General features: G+C 31.1%; 2 protein-coding genes across 3 annotated transcripts; both read right to left on the bottom strand.

Annotated features, from left to right (window-relative positions):
* Positions 1 to 749: 749 nt before the first annotated feature.
* Positions 750 to 21,066, bottom strand: LOC123921450 (cytochrome P450 84A1-like). 2 transcript variants are annotated; one of them, XM_045974000.1, is made up of 3 exons: positions 20,091 to 21,066; positions 16,919 to 17,543; positions 750 to 907 (listed from the first exon to the last, which is right to left on the bottom strand). In XM_045974000.1, the coding sequence occupies exons 1-2, from the start codon at positions 21,030 to 21,032 to the stop codon at positions 16,923 to 16,925; spliced, it is 1,563 nt and encodes a 520-aa protein (XP_045829956.1). In that variant the 5' UTR covers positions 21,033 to 21,066; the 3' UTR covers positions 750 to 907; positions 16,919 to 16,922. The 2 variants fall into 2 exon arrangements, with proteins under 2 accessions (XP_045829956.1, XP_045829955.1); XM_045973999.1 differs by lacking the exon at positions 750 to 907 and having other exon boundaries at positions 16,743 to 17,543.
* Positions 750 to 21,189, bottom strand: LOC123921449 (cytochrome P450 84A1-like). Its single transcript, XM_045973997.1, has 3 exons — positions 21,063 to 21,189; positions 2,804 to 3,781; positions 750 to 1,532 (listed from the first exon to the last, which is right to left on the bottom strand). The coding sequence occupies exons 2-3, from the start codon at positions 3,749 to 3,751 to the stop codon at positions 912 to 914; spliced, it is 1,569 nt and encodes a 522-aa protein (XP_045829953.1). The 5' UTR covers positions 3,752 to 3,781; positions 21,063 to 21,189; the 3' UTR covers positions 750 to 911.
* Between the last annotated feature and the right edge of the window lie 1,127 nt (positions 21,190 to 22,316).

Genomic DNA, 22,316 nt, shown 5'->3' with positions numbered 1-22,316 from the left:
AAGATTAAAACATATTCAAAATCCTAATTTTTTCAAAAAGCTGTATTTCAAAAATGATTTTGATGAAAATCTATTTGAAATAAAGGAATACAATTCCTTCATGTAGGGATGAGCATCATGGATAAACCAAAATAACCGTCCATAACCAATTCATAACCAAATATAATAATCGATTTGGTTTTCACAAAGCCGGTTAAAAAGAGCCATCCTACCTACCTTCATGGTTGAAATATTCATTTTGAATTCAAAATAAGAAATATGCCTTAAGTCAAGCCTCCATCAATCTCGATTTCACTATATGTATACCCTCTTGCTTCCTTCGATCGTTTTGCTTTTCCAAATTTGTAGGGACCAAGATTCACTACTGTAATAATTACAAGCAATTATATACAATTTTTAATCTCAAATTGGACAATTTAGTTTTTTTTTTTGGAATACAATTGGACAATTTAGATTTAAAACTGTTTTTTAGTTGAAACAATCTCGACCATTAAAATTAAATCGGATGGCTTAGATTTATTACTGCATCCTGCTATTACATTAGGAAATCCTTTTTCCATTTGTAGTTGTACTTGTCATGCATGCTCTTCATCTCACTATAAGTATACCCTCATGCTTCTTTCAATCATTTTTCACTTCTTCATATTTAAGATGTGTGAGTCACATTTAAGGTGTGTGAGTATAACTACTAAATTATTTGACAAAGAAAATACATATTTGTTTTAGAAAATCACAAGCACATATATATGTCAAACTATAAAATCAAGGATATATCAAAATATCCTCACATTTTTTTCTTCCTTTTATTGTACATGTAACATGATGATCAATAATAATAAGAACTAAAATAAACAGCTCCTCCCAAAAGAACTTAACACCTTTTCTTATTTTAGTTTTGTAGTTTACTTGTATCAGAGAGGGCACACAACACGCTTAGCTGGAACAACAATGAGTCGACTCTCTCTAGGAGCACTGAGTCCACAAACATCATTCATATTCATTTCACTCGGCTTCATCCCATTAGGTAACTCCCACGTAAAGCAATGAAGTAAATGGGCCAAAGCCAAGTCTAATGCATACATGCTCAATTGCATCCCGGGGCAAGATCTTCGACCTGACCCGAATGGAATAAACTCAAAATTACTTCCTTTAAAATTGGGTGCGCTTGAATTAAGAAACCGTGAAGGCTTAAATTCTTCTGGATCTTCCCACGAGTCTTTGTCTCTGCCTATAGCCCACACATTTATCATCACGCGCGAGCCCTTGGGGACAAAATAACTACGAATTGTTGCGTCTTCTGCCGTTTCATGGAGAAGAAGGGGAACCGGCGGGTGAAGACGCAATGTCTCTTTGACGACACATTTTAGATAAGTGAGTTTCTCTATGTCTGATTCCTCTACCCGCCGGTCTAAGCCAACCACGGTGGCGAGTTCTTCTTGCACGCGCGTTAGATCTTGTGGATTTCTCATTAGCTCCGATATAGCCCATTCTATTGCTGCTGCTATCGATTCAGTTCCTCCAAACATCACGTCCTGTGTTATTGCACTGTCATTAGTTGTCACTTATTTTCAAAATTTCAATGTATATAATATTTCGTTGTTTCTCTATATTGTTATAAAAAGAAATCAACAATCAATTAATTTAAGTAGTGACTTTCTGGTAAAAAAAATATTGACAAGAGGTTTGAATCATTAAACAAGTGATCACAAGTTTGATTAATGGTTATTGTGTATGGAGTAAATTCAGTTGTGAAGAGAGAATCTATTTTATGTGCCAGTATAAAAAATGTTGTTTCAATGGCAATAATTGCAAGAAACATGACGTGTCATTTTTTAATAGTGTGGTCAGTAAAAATCGATGAGATGACTAAAATATTAAGCTCCCGTATAAGAAGTTCCAAAGTAACTTTCAACGCTTTTAGTACAAACTCCTTCTGTTAAATTTTTTTCATTCAAATAAAAGTTCTTTATTTTCGTGCTTAATTTAATTGTGTTTCACCTACTTTCTTATTAAAATTGTAGAGAAGTAGAAAACAATATGTCCAAACAGTACCATGCATAATCTTTATTCTTGAGTATACTCATCACCAAAATGGAAAAATACAAATACAAACAGAGAAGTGATACTACTTAACTAAGACATTGAGCTCAAATAGTAATGAGTTTCCCTAAGATAAATTGTTCCGAATTCAATTTCTGATGGAAACAATTTTTAGCCAAACTATAGTTACCTCGTGGTTGAACTCTAAATTATCGAGACTCTTCTCTTTTCTTGGTACTCCAATCATGATGTAATTTAATTGTTTAGTTGAATGGACGTGTACAAATAGTTTTATATTATCGCCACATTATTGCATATTTTTTTTTGTCGAAACCACATTATTGCATATCAATGGGTATAATCTCTCTACTATGAACTTGATGCATTTATTTTATGTATACTTTCATTTGTCTTAAACCCATTATGCTTAGTTTAGTGGCGAGGTATATATTTAGGTATTATGCATTAGGTTCTTAGGTTCATCGTTTACTTCATTGTAACAAAAAAAAAAAGTTCTTGGTTCTTGGTTCATTCTGAGAAATCTTGTGTAATTTTCTTATTTAAATGTTCATTCATTGCTCCTCTTTCTCGACATTCAAATTAATATATTCGTCCCTAAATATAAGATACATTTAAGACCCCTTTTAAAAGTGATCTTATATTTAGAGACGGGGTAGTATTAATTATTTGTGTAGTTAAGAATGAAAAAAACACTTGATCAAAAAAAACATATGAAAAAACCATATTAAAATAGTATCCATACCATGATGATGCCTTTGATGTTATCCCTAGTGAGTTTGATGGAGTTATCATCCGATTCATTACTCACTTTAACTTCATCACCGTAAAAAGCCAATAATTCATCAACCATATCACTATCTTCATCACCACAACCAATGCTCATATTCCTCTTTTTCTCCACATGTTCATCAATAATCTTATCAATAAAACAATCCAAAGCACCTCTAGCCTTAACAAGCCTAGCATTAAAACCTTGAGGATCAACCACCCTCAAAAAAGGAACATAATCCGCAATATTAAAAGCTACAAACAATTTCGAAAACTCTTGTAGTATTGAAATAAACTCATCTTGTCCTTCATTTGAATTTGACCCAAAAGCTGCGCGGTAGATAATGTTTTTGGTTAAATTAAAAACCATGTCACCAATGTTAACCGACTTTCCCACATTGTCATTAATGTTGGTGATAACCGCATCAACTTCGTCTCTAACGGATTGCCAGGACTCCACACGTTTGCGGCTAAAGAGTTTCATGACACAAAGTTTCCGCATTTGACGCCAAAAGGGACCGTAGTGGGCGAACACCACGTCAGCACGGTTATAAGTAAGGTAACTTATGGCTATTGTTGCCGGGCGATTGGAGAATATGTTGTCATGTAATTGTAACACTTCACGGGCGGCTTCCGCGTTTGAAATTGCTACCATGTGGATAAATCCCATGCGTAGGTGCAAAACACCACCATATAGTTTAGCTAAATTTGCTAAACCTCTATGTGTGAGTTTGTCCATCATGTTCATGTTGCCTATTAAGGGTAAACCTTTTGGTCCCGGTGGATACGGTGCTTTTTTTCGAGTTTTGGATACTAAATTTAGTAGTAGAACTAAAGTGAGTGGGAGAATCAATAATAGAGATGTTTGAAATGGTTCTAGTGTGATTTTTGCTTGATGAAGTAAATCCATGTTAACTTGCATGTGTGTGTGTCTGTCTTTTTTTTGGGTTTTCCTAATTAGGAAATTATTTATAGGGGTTATAGAGTGATGGAGAATTTTATTGATTACTTGGTAAGAAAGAAATGAATGTGTGGTTGGGTAATGATGTGAGATTGCAACTCTAAGGGTTGCTGAGTTGTTGTGAGAGATATAAGAGTGAAGGGTACCCTACTTCTTTTGTTGCTAGAGAGAGGGATAAGTTGTATATGTGTTGTTTGGGTATTTGACTGAGGGTATTTTGGTAAAATTGGAAAGGGAGAGTTTTAAAATTGAGGAGATTAAGTCACGTAAGGAAGTGAGGATGAGAGAATATTTGGATTTATGTTATGATTGGTTTATTTCTAAGTTTGTAGTTTGTATTTTAATCCGACATGTTGGGTATAGTGTAGCTCAATTCTGTTTCTATTTATGTTAGGTTTCTTAGGAGTGAAAATTGTATCATTTTGAGGATTTCTACCATACTCTTAATAAGAGTTTAACTTGACCCATTCATAAATTATTATTAGTAAAAACTACATTGAGTACAAAGCAACCAATCATTCTGAAGAAGTATCATAATACAAAATCGTAGGATCAAAATCTCCAAAATCATAACAAGGTAGTTTGATAGTGAGATCGCAGGAAATCCCATGGTGATCATATAGATCGAAGAAATATCCTACTCGGATAATCATTACACAAGTCGTAAGATCCTACTAAAATAGAGGATTATATAGATCGAAGAAGTATCATAATACAAAATCGTAGGATCAAAACCTCCAAAATCATAACAAAATCCATAATCATAATCATCACAAACAACTCGACATAAACCTTAAGGTTTAAAACTAACAATTCAACATAAGTTCAAAAAGAAACAATGTATTCCATTGCACAGTCCTGAGGAATTATACGCAAACAAGAAATAAACTTCATTATTGTAAACAAAATTAATGCTCCAAACTTGAACCAAACGAATATTAAATATATATATATATATTTTTTTTGGAACTCGTCGTTTTGTCTTATTGAGTATTTTTCAGAATTTTTTTTGGAATGTTACATAGTCTAATAAAGGCTTTGGCTATACTTCACCAAGTCTTCGACGGTGCACATGTTCCCGATATTATTATAATGAATACGAATTTTATAAAATCAACTGTTGGATTGAAAGTTTATATCGTTTAGTTATCCATAATTTTTTTAAAAAAAAATCGGAAATCATTTGATATGTTATTGAGACCAATCAAGATTAACGGTATTAAATAAAAATCCATAAACTGTTAATTTTGATGGGTCTCAATAACATATCAAATGATTTTTGATTTTTTTAAAAAAATATGGATGATCTATACGATATAAAATTTCAATCAAACGGTCGGTTTTATAAAGTTCGTATTCGTTACAATAATATTGGTAACTTGTGCACCATGGAAGAGTTAAGTAACTTGTGCATAATAACACTCGCCTCTAATAAAAAGTGTTTTTCTTATGGACCAGCTGGACTTGTAAGCAATGAAATTCAATTTATTGGTTCAGTTTACTTTTAGGTGATATAAGAGTATACTTTGTTAATTGTTCTTAATATATTTTGTTATATATGATGATGCAGGTTTGAGTGTGATCTCTCAAAATAAAACAAGAATGGAGGATGATACATTCCTCTGGTATTGGAAATGGTAAACAAATATATACTGAGATTTTGGGTGGGAACTTTTCACAAGAGTTTTGTTCAAGTGAAATACCTCATTTGTTGTCCTAAAATTTCCAATGAACATCCACATCTTTAATATTCAAGAAGAGCTTCGAAGGCGCCACGAGAATCAACGTCTGTTTGGTTTGAGGTAGATGGTGGGGAGGGAAGGTGAGAGGGTAATCTTGACAAAAAATAATTTCTTTTTATTAAATCATTTTTTTTATAAAAAAGACGTTTTTTATTCTTGAAAAAAAGAGGCTTTTGATGATATAAAAAATTATTTGCAGAAGCCTCCAACTTTAATGCCTCCCATTCGAAACAAATATATGAAGTTGTATAATAAATGCTGAGGAATTGGTTGCTTCTGATGATGGTGTAGATGTTGATGTGATGACTAACAATCAAAATGATAAGGAAAAGGGTGTGATGGTGGTGTCCATATTAAGATTGTGTTTTGATTCTTCTCAATTAACAAAACCTTTCGATCTCTCTCAATCATCTTTATTTTTAATATTATATCTTAATTTTATTTTTCTTTTTATTTTATTTTTTCATCAAGTAGGCTAGTGCTAAACTCACCTATATAAATATGAAGAAGTAGAGGTGAGCATGAACCCGAGACCCGACTCGAAACCGATATAACCGACAACATATTGAAGCATTCGGTCGGGTGCGGATTGGGTCACAGATCAACAAATTGCGAAAAACCAGGCATAAACGGTTGCATACGGGCAGGTCTCTAAAATTCAATTTCTCCATAACCGAAACCGACCGAACAACCATTAGATGCAAATTAATTTTTTTTCTTCTCTCCCTCTCAATCTCATATACTCTTCTCTTTGTTATTTTTATCCATCTTTGATATAAGATAAAAATGTTATATTTTACAAAGCTTATAATTAATAATATGGTGATGAAGAAGGTGAGAAAAATATTCTAATATATATATTCTAGATCTATTTTAATTTCTACGTCTCTTTTACTTGATATTTTATTGTGTTTAGATCTACATATTGAAAGAAAGCAACTGCATCTAACCCTCTTTGTTTTTTAATTTACTTCGTCTATCTTTTGTTGCATTGTGACGAGGTATTAAACTATTCGAAAATTAGGAATTTTTGGAGAATGGATGAGTTTTAGATGTAAACAAAGTTTCGATATAACCCGTAATAACCGACCCGTTCAACCCGCCACCCGTATGACCCAAACCCGAACAAACCGAAGATATAGACGGTCGGAATTGGGTCCAAATTAAATGGTTGCGGTTTTTATCGATTTAGTGATTTTCGGCCTGAACCCGACCGATGCTCAGGCCTATGAAGAAGTGAGAAATTTAAAATTTGAACTCAATCACTCGATAATATCTTTAGTAACTACCAGTTGAGTTATCTAATAAGACTCTTTTTTATTATTATTATTTTTTAATTTGATAAAAAAAATAAAAAAAGACTGAAACGAGTACCACACTAAGTATATAAAAGTAAATTTAGAATGAATATTGGAATTAACATGTCTATAAAATATATACAATTAACGTGTTTGTCTCATTTCATAATAGAGTCTTTTAATATACTTGTGTCTATAATAGAGTACTATTCATAGGTTGTTGGACAAGATGAAATTTTTTTTTATCGGTGGTTGAAGACGACGAGTATTTTTTAGTCTCAAACTATCATAGTTGATGGTTTAATCTTTTACTTTGTTTGGGCCTTGTATGATCGTTTGTTTTTCTTTCTGTGACTTTGTGGAAACTCTGATAGTCTATCTTGAAACATCTTGTGTTGATGAGGCTTTTTTGTTAATATATATCATTTTGACTTGTTAAAAAAAATACTTGTGTCTTGTACTCTTGTTGAATTAAATCAATTAATTGAGATTCTATGGAGTTGATATATATTCCTCCATTGCATTGTTCTCATTAGGAATGCATTTTTTATTAATAGTATATTTTAATTAAAATAAGCCAGCTGTTGTCTTATTTTAATTAATAGTATATTTTTAATGATATTACGAAATGAAAGACAAAAGCAAAATCACGTGGTTTGGTGGTAATATAGTGAAGAAGATAGAGGATGAAGAGAAGAATTTATTTTGGAAGGATAATTGAATAGATGAGATTTTATTGAAGTCTCGATTTAGTTGATTGTTTGACTTGGGAAGAACAATTGTGGGCGAATGTTGTAATGTTAATTGTGGCTAATGTTGTGTTGTAGCTAGGTTGATACTTGTTGGAGAATTCGAGGACCATAAGAGAGGGAGACACCATGTCTCCACCCAAAATATTAAGGTATTATAGTCATTTCTCTTACTAATCTAACATTTTTTCCATTCATAATCGATGTGAGACTTAATCACTCATACTCGAAATCCAACAATTTCCCCCAAGTGTGAGTTCCCACATCCTATAATTGATCCAATACTGTGATCCACATTATTACTTAATAGGTTAGTCAGTAGGTGATGCTTATCATTAAAATTAGTTTGCTCAATAAACATAATAAAATGTTAGAATCAAAACCAATATTTCTTGAAGTAACCTAACCAATAATTCATAATAAAATATAGTTTATAGGAGTATTTTAATAATACTAAAATATCTTAAAATGAACTACTAATTCAAGGTGTCTACTATTCTTGGCAATATTAAAAATGAACAACCAATGATTATCAAGCAAACTTTTGATAAACAAATATAAACAATTATGAAATCAATTTTTACACATGAAGAATAAAATGAGTCAGTTATGTTATTTCTATCATCAAGCAGATAAAATGAGTCAATTTTTTACTTGTTGGCTGTTGAGGGAGATCTTGATGAGTGAACCAGTTCGGCAGGTTTCAGCCATCTCCTTTGAGTTGCTTCATACAAATCATTAATATCATATTTGTCCTCAAAACATAAGTAATATAAAAAATCAACATTTCAGTTAGATATGAATTGCGACGAAATTTGGTTTGTTGCAAATTTCATCTTGGGACAGAAATTTCAACTGTTGTGTGATGGAATTTTCCGTCCCAAATGATTTTTTTTTTCTTTGTTGTGAATTGCTAAGAATACATAGCACTCTTACAATTTACAAGGTGCCTACAAAGTATATAGCTGAAATGAAAAAATTGAGAGCTGCTTTTATCCTCTACTAATTTTTAAAATCTCAATCTCGTCTCGATGAACCATTACATACCAGATAAAATAGTTAATTTTCTCTGGATTCATTATTCTAGAGACGATAAATACTATAATTTTTCCTGTCTGAAACGGTGCAGCGCACCTAACAAAATCATAATTTTAGAAATGGTATTTGTGAGAAAGGGAATCTAAAACTCAAATCAGAAAAAATATCGGCCCATTAGGCCCAACAATGTGTAATAAGAGGAAGAGTAATGATATTCTTTCTAATAACAAGTTTTGGATTACACTTTTTTCTTGCTGCAGTTTTTTTATTCTCCATAGATAAGTTATCAACTATGTTGTCAAAAAACACATGTCAAAATATCATTACTCAAAGAGGAATATCTAGCTTGAGAAGAAAGCTAGCAAAAAATAAATAAAGAGAAATAAAAAAGATGATGGCAGGTACGACTAATTCATAGGAAATGGATTTCTTGCTCTAACTGCGTAACACAGTTACAATTATTAGTTGTTTGATTTAAATCAACGGATGAGAACGTTTAACTATTGAAATTAATTGTATAATTTAAACTGTTTGATCTTATATAAAAGAGCGAAATCTATTATCACATGTAAGTGTAAAACTATAAATATAACTTGAGATCTATTATCATATGTTAACAAAAAATGTCATGTTAGTTTTTTAGCGATAAAACTTGATTTTTTTTAATGACAAATTGTTAGTCGTTAGTATATTACAATGTCATGTTAGTCTTTTTCACCTTGTCAGGACTTGAACCCTGAACCTCAAACTTCTTAACCCTTAGCTCAACTGGTTGAACTGATTGAGCTAACCATCCCACTCAGTATTGATAACAATTGACAATGATCATTTGAAAAATATAATTAATATGAAGACTTGATCGACAAATTTGCTTAAAAAACTACTAGAATGGAGGTATTTTTAAGTAGCTAGAAGATATTTTGTTGTTATTGATAGGAATAAGAATATATTTTTTTGCAATAATAAAAGTGTTTAGTTTGTTAAGTGTTATTATTTTATTTTATTTTGACAATTCTTTTTAGTGTTTTTGAAAAGGAATTCTTTTTAGTGTTATTATATTTAATTTAATTTTTTTGACAAAATTATATTTAATTTAATTAAGTGGAATTGTTTGTGTCACCAAAATTAAGATATGTGTCACCAAAATTCCATGTCATCAATTTTTTTGGTCAAAATAGTCAAAGGGACTAAGAAATGCAAAAGGGGGCAAACATGGGGGACTAAAATCGCTCGTTTGAAACTAGGGGACTAAAATCGCACAATTAGGAAACGTGAGGGACCAAAACTGTAATTTAGCTTTTCATTTAATGCATTTAGTAGGATATTTATTAGTTGGGCTAGTGAGTTGGGGGAGGTGTAGCCCATCAATGTGGGGTTAAGTTAGTAGGCCCAATAGTGAAGGGGCATAATTGGAATTTGAATCTAAAGTAGTAATCCAGGGGTTTCTTTATGTCAAGTCTAGAGAGCGAAATTCATTTGGTCATAAGAAGAAAAAAAATAAAAGGTAGAAATTAAGAGAACACGCTACATTTTACGTGAATTTTCTACTCCTTGAGCGGATATTATGTAACTAAATTTTCTTCTACATTTTCTTCGCTTAAAAGTTTTCTACAGCCAATTTAATAAAATATCGTTTTCTATTACATTGTAAAAACGGGAAGAAAAAATACATTCGATGGTTTCAACGAACTAGTCTAATATGAACTTTTTCAAATTCACACACTCTAATTCTTTACTTATTATTATTTCTATACCGAATTCTTCATACAAGTTGCTAGCTTGTTCCAACAGATCTGATATACACACCAACTACATAATTATTACATAATTATGATCGTCACTTTGTTTGGCCTTGAAAAACGACGATAACCGTAGAAACATCACCTTCTAAAATGATTAATATTGCATCAACATTCACGCAAGAAACATCATGACCACCAATCATGAGAATTCCCATTTGTCATATGTGCATCATGACACACCAGCAAGCTCTTATACATTCAATCTTGAACCAAATAGCAATCCATCACTTTCTCAAAACATAGAGAAAGCACTAGTTTAAACCAATTGCATCTGTCATCAAACTCAAATTAATTCTGATCAGTGCAAGTTTTTGCAAACATGCAGGCAGCAGTGAATGGTCTTTCTAAGATTTTTATATTGGGTCTAACTCATCCTTAAAAAACCGACTTGTAAGATGAAAATTGCCTCTTAGTTATAAACTCATGTCCAGGCCAACTCATATCTGATGTGAGACTTCTTAACACATCTCTCACACCGAGCACTATTGGGCTTGGTGAGTGGATATAAATGGTGGGTGACCTGATAGCGGGTGACCCAACGAATCTTGGAGTGGCTCTGATACCATCTTAGAATTAGAAGTTGGGCTTAACTCAACCCTAAATGATTGGCTTGTAAGATTAGGATTGTCTCTTACTTATAAACTCATGTTCAGGCCAAGTTGGCCAACTCATATCCGATGTAGGGCCTCTTAACAATCTGATGTACGACGCTCATGCTAGTGGGTGTTATGCTTGCTCGTGTATGTGTACATGTGCGCGCACGCGTGTCTATATTATATAATTAATGAATATTTTACAAGCAGAGAATTGAGAGTTCTAACCGGCGTCATGCAAAAATTAACTTCCGTTCTTGGATCTCCTTTATTTAATTATTTATGTCTTTATTTATGTGATTATTATTTATTTATGGGACGTGGTCGTAATTGAACATTATCTAGTTGTGAGTTTTAGACTAAGTTGAAAGTAGAGTAATTGGTGTTTTCTCTTCCGACCCCGTAATTCTTTTATACCGCTAATATTTTAATTTTGTCTTTGCAGAAAAATTCGATTCGCATAAACCAAAGGAAATAAAATAAACACTAAACAAGCAAATACAATACGGTCACTAGAAAATGCATTATCCAATTATCACACGATCAAAAGTGAGTACCACCAAATCCTCTCAAAGATACTTACTACAAATTTAGAAATAAAACGAGGGGTCCACAAAACAAAAGGATTACAAGTCCAATAATTCCTTAATATTCATTTTAAATTAAAAAATAAGAAATAGGACTCACGTCACGCCTCCGTCAATTTTGATCTCACTCATGCTTCCTTCAATATTTGCTCATCCACATTTGTAGCTGTACTGTACCTGCCATGCATGCTCTGCTCTCTATATTTTTTTTTTATGTTCGGTATTACGGTTTTTTTTTTTTTATTTGTCAGAACTTAAATCCTAAACCTCAATTAGTTTAATTAATTGAGATATTCATCCCACCACCCATGTTCGGTGTTACGGTGATTATTTACATATTTCAAATAATTTCATGGTTAGTATTTTATCTTTTAAAATAATAAATATATATACTGAAATTCAAGCATCGATTCCTGCATATTATATAATATTCTTACAAAGTAAGATTTTTATTTTTTTTACAAATACCAAGTAAGTTATATTGACGAGATAGAAATATAACTTTTATTGTGGGTTTATATAGTAAAAATATCTTGTGACACTCATTACTAAACAAGAATAAAATTATGTGTGTATGGATGTATATATGAGAGTGAGAGTTTATTACCAACAATTAGATTAAAATCAATGGCTCATAGGAGGGATCCGCCGAATCCAGGAGTAAGTCTCCATTGACTTACTTCGCTTAATAACTCGATATCGGCATTATATTTCTTCAATTCAACCGTTGAATTCAAAAATTACATTGAGTAGATCAACTCCACAAATTTTTATAAAAATTCAAAAAATGTAGTTATGTATTCAGATTATTGAAATTCAACGATTTTTTTAAAAGTTTATCGTACGTTCAATTGAAGTTATCAGAAAAAGTATCAAACGATTTTGAATTTTTATAAAAATTTGAAGAGTTGATCTACTCAATGAGATCTTTGAATTCAACGGTTGGATTGAAGAAATATAATATCGATATCGAGTTATTAAGCGGAGTAAGTCAATGGAGACTTACTCCTAGAGTCGATAAATCCCTCTTCTTAAAATATTTATGCTCGTAAGTATAGGATATTTTATCCAATAATTTATTTCAAAGTTATTTTATATATTAAATTATTATTTTTATTATTATTAATATTGTTATTATTGTTAATTATGCGCGTTACTTAATTTGCTTGGTCAAAATAGTTGTTCCTATTTACTTGGGCGGTTACAACTCTTTAATCCTAATAAACAAATTTTATGGATTACGGTTAATTGGCCTTATGAGATTGATTAGCAATAGGATATATATAAGGGTGAACGAGAGAGTAAGTATATAGGAAACTAAGTGACACAAGTAAAATATATAATAATACAAAGTTCCCATGAGCATCCAAAAAGTAGTTCTATGAGACCTTGCTAATTCACGTGCAATGCTAGCAAGATGTGACTGTTGTATGAGGGTATTAGCTATGTGACCAATTGCACCGGGTAACTTACCTGTGGTGGCGAAATACTCTTAAGCCCAGTGCATTTGCACGCCTCAGTCAAATTCGATAAGTTCTTCTCATTCTATATTTTATTTTATTATGAGTCTATTTATCCGTAAAATTAATTTCTCTTATTTTATTATTTGAAATAATTCTATGTCATATATAATATTTTTCCTACAATCTTAAGAGTAATTTTTATTGACATGGAATTCTGTAGATTTATCGTTAATTTTATTTTGGAACAAATATGATTCTTTGATTTCCTCGGTTCAATCTACAAGAGCATGGTGCAATCAAGTCTATTGTAAGTTTTAAACTTTTCTCCCTTTGAAACCAACCACAAGGGATAAGGAGCGTGATGAATTTGACTGTAAAGAGAAATGGTGAATCAGTTTCTGAAAGTTGTACCTTGTACACTTCATCCAGGTTCTATCTATTCTACCTTGTTCTTCTTGTTGCTATAATTATACTTGCCTTTATCTATGGTAGCTTTGCTTGATTCATTTGATTCTCATGTGGATGTGTATTAGTTTTTGTTTAACAATTGTTGGAGACTATAAATTATTATCGGTAGATAACATAACTTTCGGTTACCTTTATAAATATGATGATACATATATTTTAGAGTAAATGAAATGAAAATAATTTAGAATAGGTAAGATGTTATCATTATCAACCCTTGTTTTGGAATATTTGTCCATTTTAATATTACATGATTATAGTTATACGATATATATTTTTTCAAATATCAAGTTGGTATAATGGTATATGTGTAGTTTATGAAATCAAGTTGATGTATAAGTATATGTACATGTATGAAAACACAATTTGAGAAGATCGAAGGGAATTAAATTATGAAAACTAGATATTTTGATTTTTTCTTATACTTAGTATTTTATTGAATATAAATGGAGTCGGCATTTTGTTAGTTATAGAGTATATATGTGTAATGCTTTGATTGATATTAAATAAATTGATGTAAAAATTTTGAGCTTGCGTGTTATTTTTAAAATATGTTGAATATCACTGATTTATTTGATTTGGAATATGTGAATAAGCATGATTAATTTTGAATTATATACTAAAGCATGTAGTTCTTGTTAAGTGAATTATTTGTTGTGGATGACAAAATTGTTTTGAGGATTTAATATATTGTGCAGAATTAGTAGATTTATCATGTATAAATTAAATTGATGAATTTGTGTAAAATATATTTTAATGTCGAGGCATATTCATATTGCAGAATTTAAGTTAATGTGTATATATCAAAAGCATTGTTTGATAAATTTTTATTTTATCGTGAAAGATTATTTTGCTTATTTATTATGTGAAAATTGATATATGACTTTTATAACTGGGAAAGTGAAAATTTGTGGGTATAAAATTTATTGATATGTGTATTTCAATTTGTGTAAAATGGTTTTTGATGTGGGGGTTTATCCAATATTGTCAAAATTTATTTTGTACTTATAATTGAGAAGTTTAATGGATAAGTTTTTCTAGTGTATGTTTGAGACAATATAAATTGATTTAAAAGTTCTGTATGTCTTTATGGCACTTGGTAGTTCACTGTTTATATTGTTCGCTAATTGTTATTCAAGTGATGCAGTAGTATTTGTTGCCACCGGAGATGTAAATTTGTATAGGTGTTGGAACTTGAAAGCAAATTGAGGAGATATTTTACTGAGAAATTTCATGACCTGAATATGTGATAGAAAAGATGTCGTTTAAAAATATTCTAAGTAGACTTGAATATGATTGTGACTCATAAAATATTTGAGAAATACCATAAACTATAATATGGTGTATTGTGGATTATCCATTGTATTAAAATAATACAATGATGTTTAATGAAATCTGTTGATATGAAAAATATTTGTGTGAATTAATTTCTCCAATGTGGGGGTTTGTCGCTTGGAATTCTTTCAAGTAGACTTGGATAAATTTGCAAGGCTATGTTCATATGGGTAAGAACAAGTCACTTGTCAATTTGAGGAGACACTATCCAATTTCTATTTGAGTTCATCCCTATGGTATAGTATGGTGTAGGATAGTGTATACTACAGTGTTGAAGGTTGAGTTTATTCTCTTAATGAATCTATAGCTCATAAAATGAGTGGTGTGCTTGACTGTGGTGTACACTTGATAGATTCACCTATATGAGTGTTGAGGTGGGGCCGCCTCTATGAAAGCTTGGGCAGACTTTCTAGAGCCACTCATGAAATCTGGAATAGGTACAAGGCCAAAATGCACCACACCACGTTGAACAACTTTGGACGAGAATTCAATGTGAGTGATGAAGTCACTGTTTCACATACAGAATGAGGTTCATAGATGTTATAATCTCACCGACATTCTAGTGGATCAAATTTCATTTGCTCTATGTGCTAGTTCATAGTCCAAAAGACACTAGTGCTTATGTGTTGATTTTTCACGCTCTTGGGAACACTTAAAACTTAAAATCTAAAACTTTAAAATAAATTGTGGGGATTGTAGGATATTTTATCCAATAATTTATTTCAAAGTTATTTTATATATTAAATTATTATTTTTATTATTATTAATATTGTTATTATTGTTAATTATGCACGTTACTTAATTTGCTTGGTCAAAATAGTTGTTCCTATTTCCTTGGGCGGTTACAACTCTTTAATCCTAATAAACAGATTTTATGGATTATGGTTAATTGGCCTTATGAGATTGATTAGCAATAGGATATATATAAGGGTGAACGAGAGAGTAAGTATATAGGAAACTAAGTGACACAAGTAAAATATATAATAATACTAAGTTCCCATGACCATCCAAAAAGTAGTTCTATGAGACCTTGCTAATTCACGTGCAGTGCTAGCAAGATGTGATTGTTGTATCATGGAGGGTATTAGCTATGTGACTAACTGCACCGGGTAACTTACCTGTGGTGGTGAAATACTCTTAAGCTCAGTGCATTTGCACGCCTCAGTCAAATTCGATAAGTTCTTCTCATTCTATATTTTATTTTATTTTATTATGAGTCTATTTATCTGTAAAATTAATTTCTCTTATTTTATTATTTGAAATAATTCTATGTCATAATATTTTTCCTACGGTAAGTACAACTAGTATATTATAAAGGCATACTATTTGTTTATACAAAAACAAAACATATTTGTAGTCTTGTAAGTGCAACTAATTGGTAGCTGCCGAAACGTTGGTTTGTAGAAATCTAAATTCGAATTTAAAATTTTTCACTATTTAAGGCGTGAGAATCCAACCATTAAATTAATATTACAACAAGTGAAAGCCACGACCACTTGAGAAAAAAAATTTAAAAGTTAAACTAAACGGATCCGGATTTCCTGCTGTTGGAGTTTAACGTAGTTTCACGCAGTAACAGATCGCAGTCATTCATTACAGATCAGACGGTTATGATTTAACACACAGTTTTATATATTAAAACAATATCAGCCACATGTTTTAGATCAGACGGTTCTGATCTAAACTGTGTGAAAACTGCACCTTTTTGGACAGCATTAAATCCTGTTCCAAACTAAACAATCACAATCACACAATTTCCCATATCAACGTTCATCCCCAACCCCTAACTTTTCACTTTGATTGCGGTTTAAGTTTATTAAAAGAATTTATCAAATGCAAAGGCAATAACACCACCACTAATGACAACGACCACAAAAATATATCACAAACACATTTACATATCACACTATAATAAGATCAACAACAAATATATCAAAATATAAAGTCTACTTAATCCCCACATTCGTTTTTCTCCTTTTATTGCATGTAACATGATCAATAATAATAACTAAAATAAAAATCTCCTCCCAAAACAACTTCACACATTTTCTTTTCTTGCATCAGAGAGGACATATCACACGCTTAGCTGGAACAGCAACGAGTCGACTCGCTCTAGGAGCTGTGAGTCCAAAAACATCACTCATATCCATCTCACTCGGCTTCATTCCATTAGGTAAATTCCACGTAAAGCAATGAAGTAAATGGGCCAGAGCCAAGTCTAATGCATACATGCCCAATTGCATCCCGGGGCAAGACCTTCGACCTGACCCGAATGGAATAAACTCAAAATTACTTCCTTTAAAATCAGGTGCGCTTGAATTAAGAAACCGTGAAGGCTTAAATTCTTCCGGATCTTCCCATGAGTCTTTGTCTCTGCCTATAGCCCATGCGTTTATCATCACGCGCGAGCCCTTGGGGACAAAATAACCACGAATTGTCGCGTCCTCTGCCGTTTCATGGAGGAGAAGGGGAATCGGTGGGTGAAGACGCAATGTCTCTTTGACAACACATTTTAGATATGTGAGTTTTTCAATGTCCGATTCCTCCACCCGTCGGTGTAAGCCAACCACGGTGGCAAGTTCTTCTTGCACACGGTTTAGATCTTGCGGATTTCTCATTAGCTCCGATATAGTCCATTCCATTGCTGATGCTACCGTTTCTGTTCCTCCAAACATCACGTCCTGTGTTATTGCACTGTCATTAGTTCTTACTTATTTTTAGGAAGAAATTTGAGATAAACACTAATCCACGATCAAGTGACACAATAGGAACTTCTTATCTTTCAGGATTCAATTCACACCATTTATTTTTTTTCTTCTTCCATTATTGGCAGGAAAATTTTATCCTAAAATCTTTGTTGCTAAATAATGACAATTAATTGAAAAAGACCGAGTGATATATATATCTGTGAATATGTCAAATGTCATACTTTATAATAATCTTAGGTAGTGCGTTTAACAAATGAAAAAGATGAACTTTTTTAATGGAAAAGTCTTAAAATACTTTTTAGACTATAAAATTATCATAATTGTCTAAATTGCTTGAGCCTAATTTAATTTATGACAAAAACTACTCATGTATATTTGAGTATGTTGCATATGGTTTTAGTGAAGCGCATTAGACAAAATACCATACCTAAATTTGATCCTTTATGAAAACTCGATGCATTTATGTTTACGCACTTTCATTTGTCTTAAAATCTTCCTGAGGATAGCTCAATTGGAATATTGTATTTTTATATATAAGATTGGGGTTTGAGTATGAGATTTTCTAGTTATTCACCTCAAGATAATTTATATAGTCATTAGACTACTTGACGAAAAACAAAATCCCCACGGATCAAAGCTTCATGTGTGATTCTTTTTATCGAGAAATCTTGTGTATTTAATGCATTGGAAGTGTAAAAAATTATTTTTATCAACATTAATTTTATGTTTTATTTCTATTTTTGATATGCTTAACAAGTGTACCGAGTGCACCGTTTAACATGACCATTTTCTTATTTAAATTAAATGTTCATTCATTGCTTGCTCCTTTTTCTTGACATTCAAATTAAATAAATAATATATATGATCACTAAGACTATACTATCTCACTTAAATAACACACCAACAAATTGGTTTGGTAGTGTTGTATTAAAATAATTGGTTTGGTGGGTAAAAGTTGATTATGATTTCATTATCACTAATAAGAGGGTTAATCCCCACAAATATATATATACTTAATTATTTGCACGTTGTACTCTTTTTATAAAAGATAAAAAACAAGAGTGCAAAGCAAGAAGGGTAACAAGATTATAGATTAACTTGCAAATTATGGTATTCCAATAGATTTTGTGAATGTTCATGTTATAGAGATTACTCTCTATTACTTTATGTAATCTCTAGAGTCTACTTTTTAATGATATATATTTTTGAAGTTTGTATGTCTAAAAAATATTACTAGTTTTTTCTTCTTCGGGCATTATGCCCTCTTTTGTAAGATAAAAAACCAAATTATTTTATTTGTTTGCAGATCTACTTATAAAACACCCCTCTATAAAATAAGTTATTCACACAAGTATTACTGTTGCATATATTATACTACGTATTATTCATTAGATTGTTTATGAATTTTCATAAAAACTTAGATGATTAAAAAACGGAGAGTGAAGATTTAATTTGACCTCTCACAATTTTTTTACGATCCAACTTAGTTCTGAAAAAATAATATAATTAATATTTAAATTATTCTCTGACAATTTTATACTGGTAATAAATGTCTATTTACTACAATGAACCAAAGACTATATATATATATATATATATATATATATATATATATATATATATATATATATATATATATATATATATATATATATATATATATATATATATATATATATATATATATATATATATATATATAAATTTCAGAGATTAATGTGAATGTTATTTTTTGTTTGGAATAGCTAAATTGAGGTGAGATTGTACCAAAAAAAAAGCTAAATTGAGGTGAGATAAATACAATAAATAAATAAAAAAAACATTAATTTTATTCATAGAGTACTGTTATTAATTGCAATTGAATAAATCACCAAATCAGTCAGACTTTGTAAGACACTCTCAAATACCGATTTTATAAATATTTTAAAGAGTCCTCAATTCTTTCAAATTTTACTCATATTAGTCATTCAAATAATATATTAAGAACTAAATTGAGAATAAGTGGATAAACTTAAAGACTAATTAAATTGATAAGTTGTAAAATATAAGGACTTAATAATAAGTAATTAAATATATGGAACAATTTAACATTTTAATAGAGTCAGAGACTTTGTTTACGATATTTATAAAGTCAATGACCTATTTGAGAGTGTCTTTCAAGACGGACTTTATGTTTATTCATTGTAATTAGTTGACTTGTTAAGTGTATTGAAATGCAATAGATAAAAATGTATTTAGTGAAAAATATATTTATTTTTTTAGTTACATAAAAAAAAGATTTATTTAATACTACTATTCTAAAGTAATAATTAATTTAAATCATATAAATATTACAAATGATTAGGAAGAGAGTAATTATTATTATTATAAATATATTTATTATTAATATTATTAATATTACTATCACTTATCTCCATCAATTAATCGGAGCCAGTTACTTATTGTTATCAACTAATAATTATTAATTATTTACGTAGTTAATTAAGAATGGAAAAAACCATATTAAAATAGTAACCATACCATGATTATGGCTTTGATGTTATCCCTAGTGAGTTTGATGGAGTTCTGAAGATCATCAGATTCATTACTCACTTTAGCTTCATCACTGTAAAAAGCCAATAATTCATCAACCATATCACTATCTTCATCACCACAATCATCATTCATATTCCTCTTCTTCTCCACATGTTCATCAAAAATTTTATCAATAAAACCATCCAAAGCACCTCTAGCCTTAACAAGCCTATCATTAAAACCTTGAGGATCAACCACTCTCAAAAAAGGAACAAAATCCGCAATATTAAAAGCTCCAAACAATTTCGAAAACTCTTGAAGTATCGAAATAAACTCATCTTGTCCTTCTTTTGAACTCGACCCAAAAGCTGCGCGGTAGATAATGTTTTTGGTTAAATTAAAAACCAAATCACCAATGTTAACCGGCGTTCCCACGTTGTCATTAACGTTGGTGATAACCGCATCAACTTCGTCTCTAACTGATTGCCAGGACTCCGCCCGTTTGCGGCTAAAGAGTTTCATGACACAAAGTTTCCGCATCTGGCGCCAAAATGGACCGTAGTGAGCAAATGCCATGTCAGCACGGTTATAAGTAAGGTAACTTATGGCTATTGTTGCCGGGCGATTGGAGAATATATTGTCATGTAATTGTAACACTTCACGGGCGGCTTCCGCGTTTGAAATTGCTACCATGTGGATAAATCCCATGCGTAGGTGCAAAACACCACCATATAGTTTAGCTAAATTTGCTAAACCTCTATGTGTGAGTTTGTCCATCATGTTCATGTTGCCTATTAAGGGTAAACCTTTTGGTCCCGGTGGATACGGTGCTTTTTTTCGAGTTTTTGATACTAAATTTAGTAGTAGAACTAAAGTGATTGGGAGAATCAATAATAGAGATGTTTGAAATGGTTCTAGTGTGATTTTTGCTTGATGAAGTAAATCCATGTTATCTTGTGTGTGTGTGTGTCTGTCTTTTCTAATTAGGTTATTTATAGAGTGATGGAGAATTTTATTGATTACTTGGTAGGAAAGAAATGAATGTAGTGTTTGTTGGGTGATGAGAGTTGATGTGAGATTGCAACTCTAGGGGTTGATGAGTTGTGAGACATATTATGGGGTCTTATATATAGATATATAATTACTTTGCTTGAAGAGTGTAAAGCTTGTTAAGAAAAATATATGTATCAATAGATTATATATAATGCAAGTGGACACACAACTATAATAAAGCATTTGGGAAAAAATATCATTAATTAGAACACATTTTTTTCATTCTATATATTCAGAAATTATTATTAGTAAAAACTACACTGAGTACAAAGCAACCAATTAATTAATGTATATATATTATTAGAGCTGGGTATACGGACCAAGGTCCGCGGGCCGACCCGTTTAACCCGCAGCCCGCACGGACTTAAGACCAAATTTTTTTGGCTCGTTTACATTTTTGCCCGTGTGGGTTGGACCGTTAAAACCGCGGGTTATGCGGGTTAAATCCGCGGGTTCGCGGGTTAGCCCGTGGCCCGCCTTCTTTTTTTTATATAATTAATTACAAAATTTATCAAATATAAATAACTTGGTCCATGTCCAAATTCAAATTTTTTAACCACAAAAAAAAAAAACTTAGTCTAAACCCTAATTATAAAAAACAACAACACACTCCAATTTTAATCAAGTAGACAACAACACAAAACATTAGGATTCAGACATGTTCTTATACTTATAATCTTTTGTTCTTTTTCACTATCTTTTACTTTGTCTTAGCTGTATATACATTTGTTAGTATTTAAAAGATTAATGTCCAAATGAGTAGTTATTTTTCTTGGGGGTATTTTCCGCTTTGAATAATTTGGTTACCTTGATGTGATTTAGTTAAGTTGAATATGCTAATTTTCTATGTTTTTTTGGGTACATGTAGAAAGTTTTTCTCACTAAAATGGACGGTACAAAAATGACGATAAGAATCAGTTGAATTTGATTTTAGTTGCATTACTTACAAAGAGAAGATAGATAAACTCAATGATATCACAAACTTTATTTATTTTTATTTGTTACTTACAATTTATATGATATAACATAAAATTATTAATAATATATTTTTTTAAGCTTTCATTATATCAATATTTTATTAATTTAGTTTATTTTTTTGAAAAAAGTGATTTTTTTTTTTTGTAATAGTCTGCGGGTTAACCGTTTAACCCGCGGGCTTATGCGGACCGGACTCGGGCT

Source organism: Trifolium pratense, linkage group LG4 (assembly GCF_020283565.1).
Source record: "Trifolium pratense cultivar HEN17-A07 linkage group LG4, ARS_RC_1.1, whole genome shotgun sequence".
In the NCBI taxonomy this organism is placed as follows: Eukaryota; Viridiplantae; Streptophyta; class Magnoliopsida; order Fabales; family Fabaceae; genus Trifolium; species Trifolium pratense.
The sequence above is the reverse complement of the archived record's forward strand: the minus strand, read 5'-3'. Positions and strand labels throughout refer to the sequence as shown.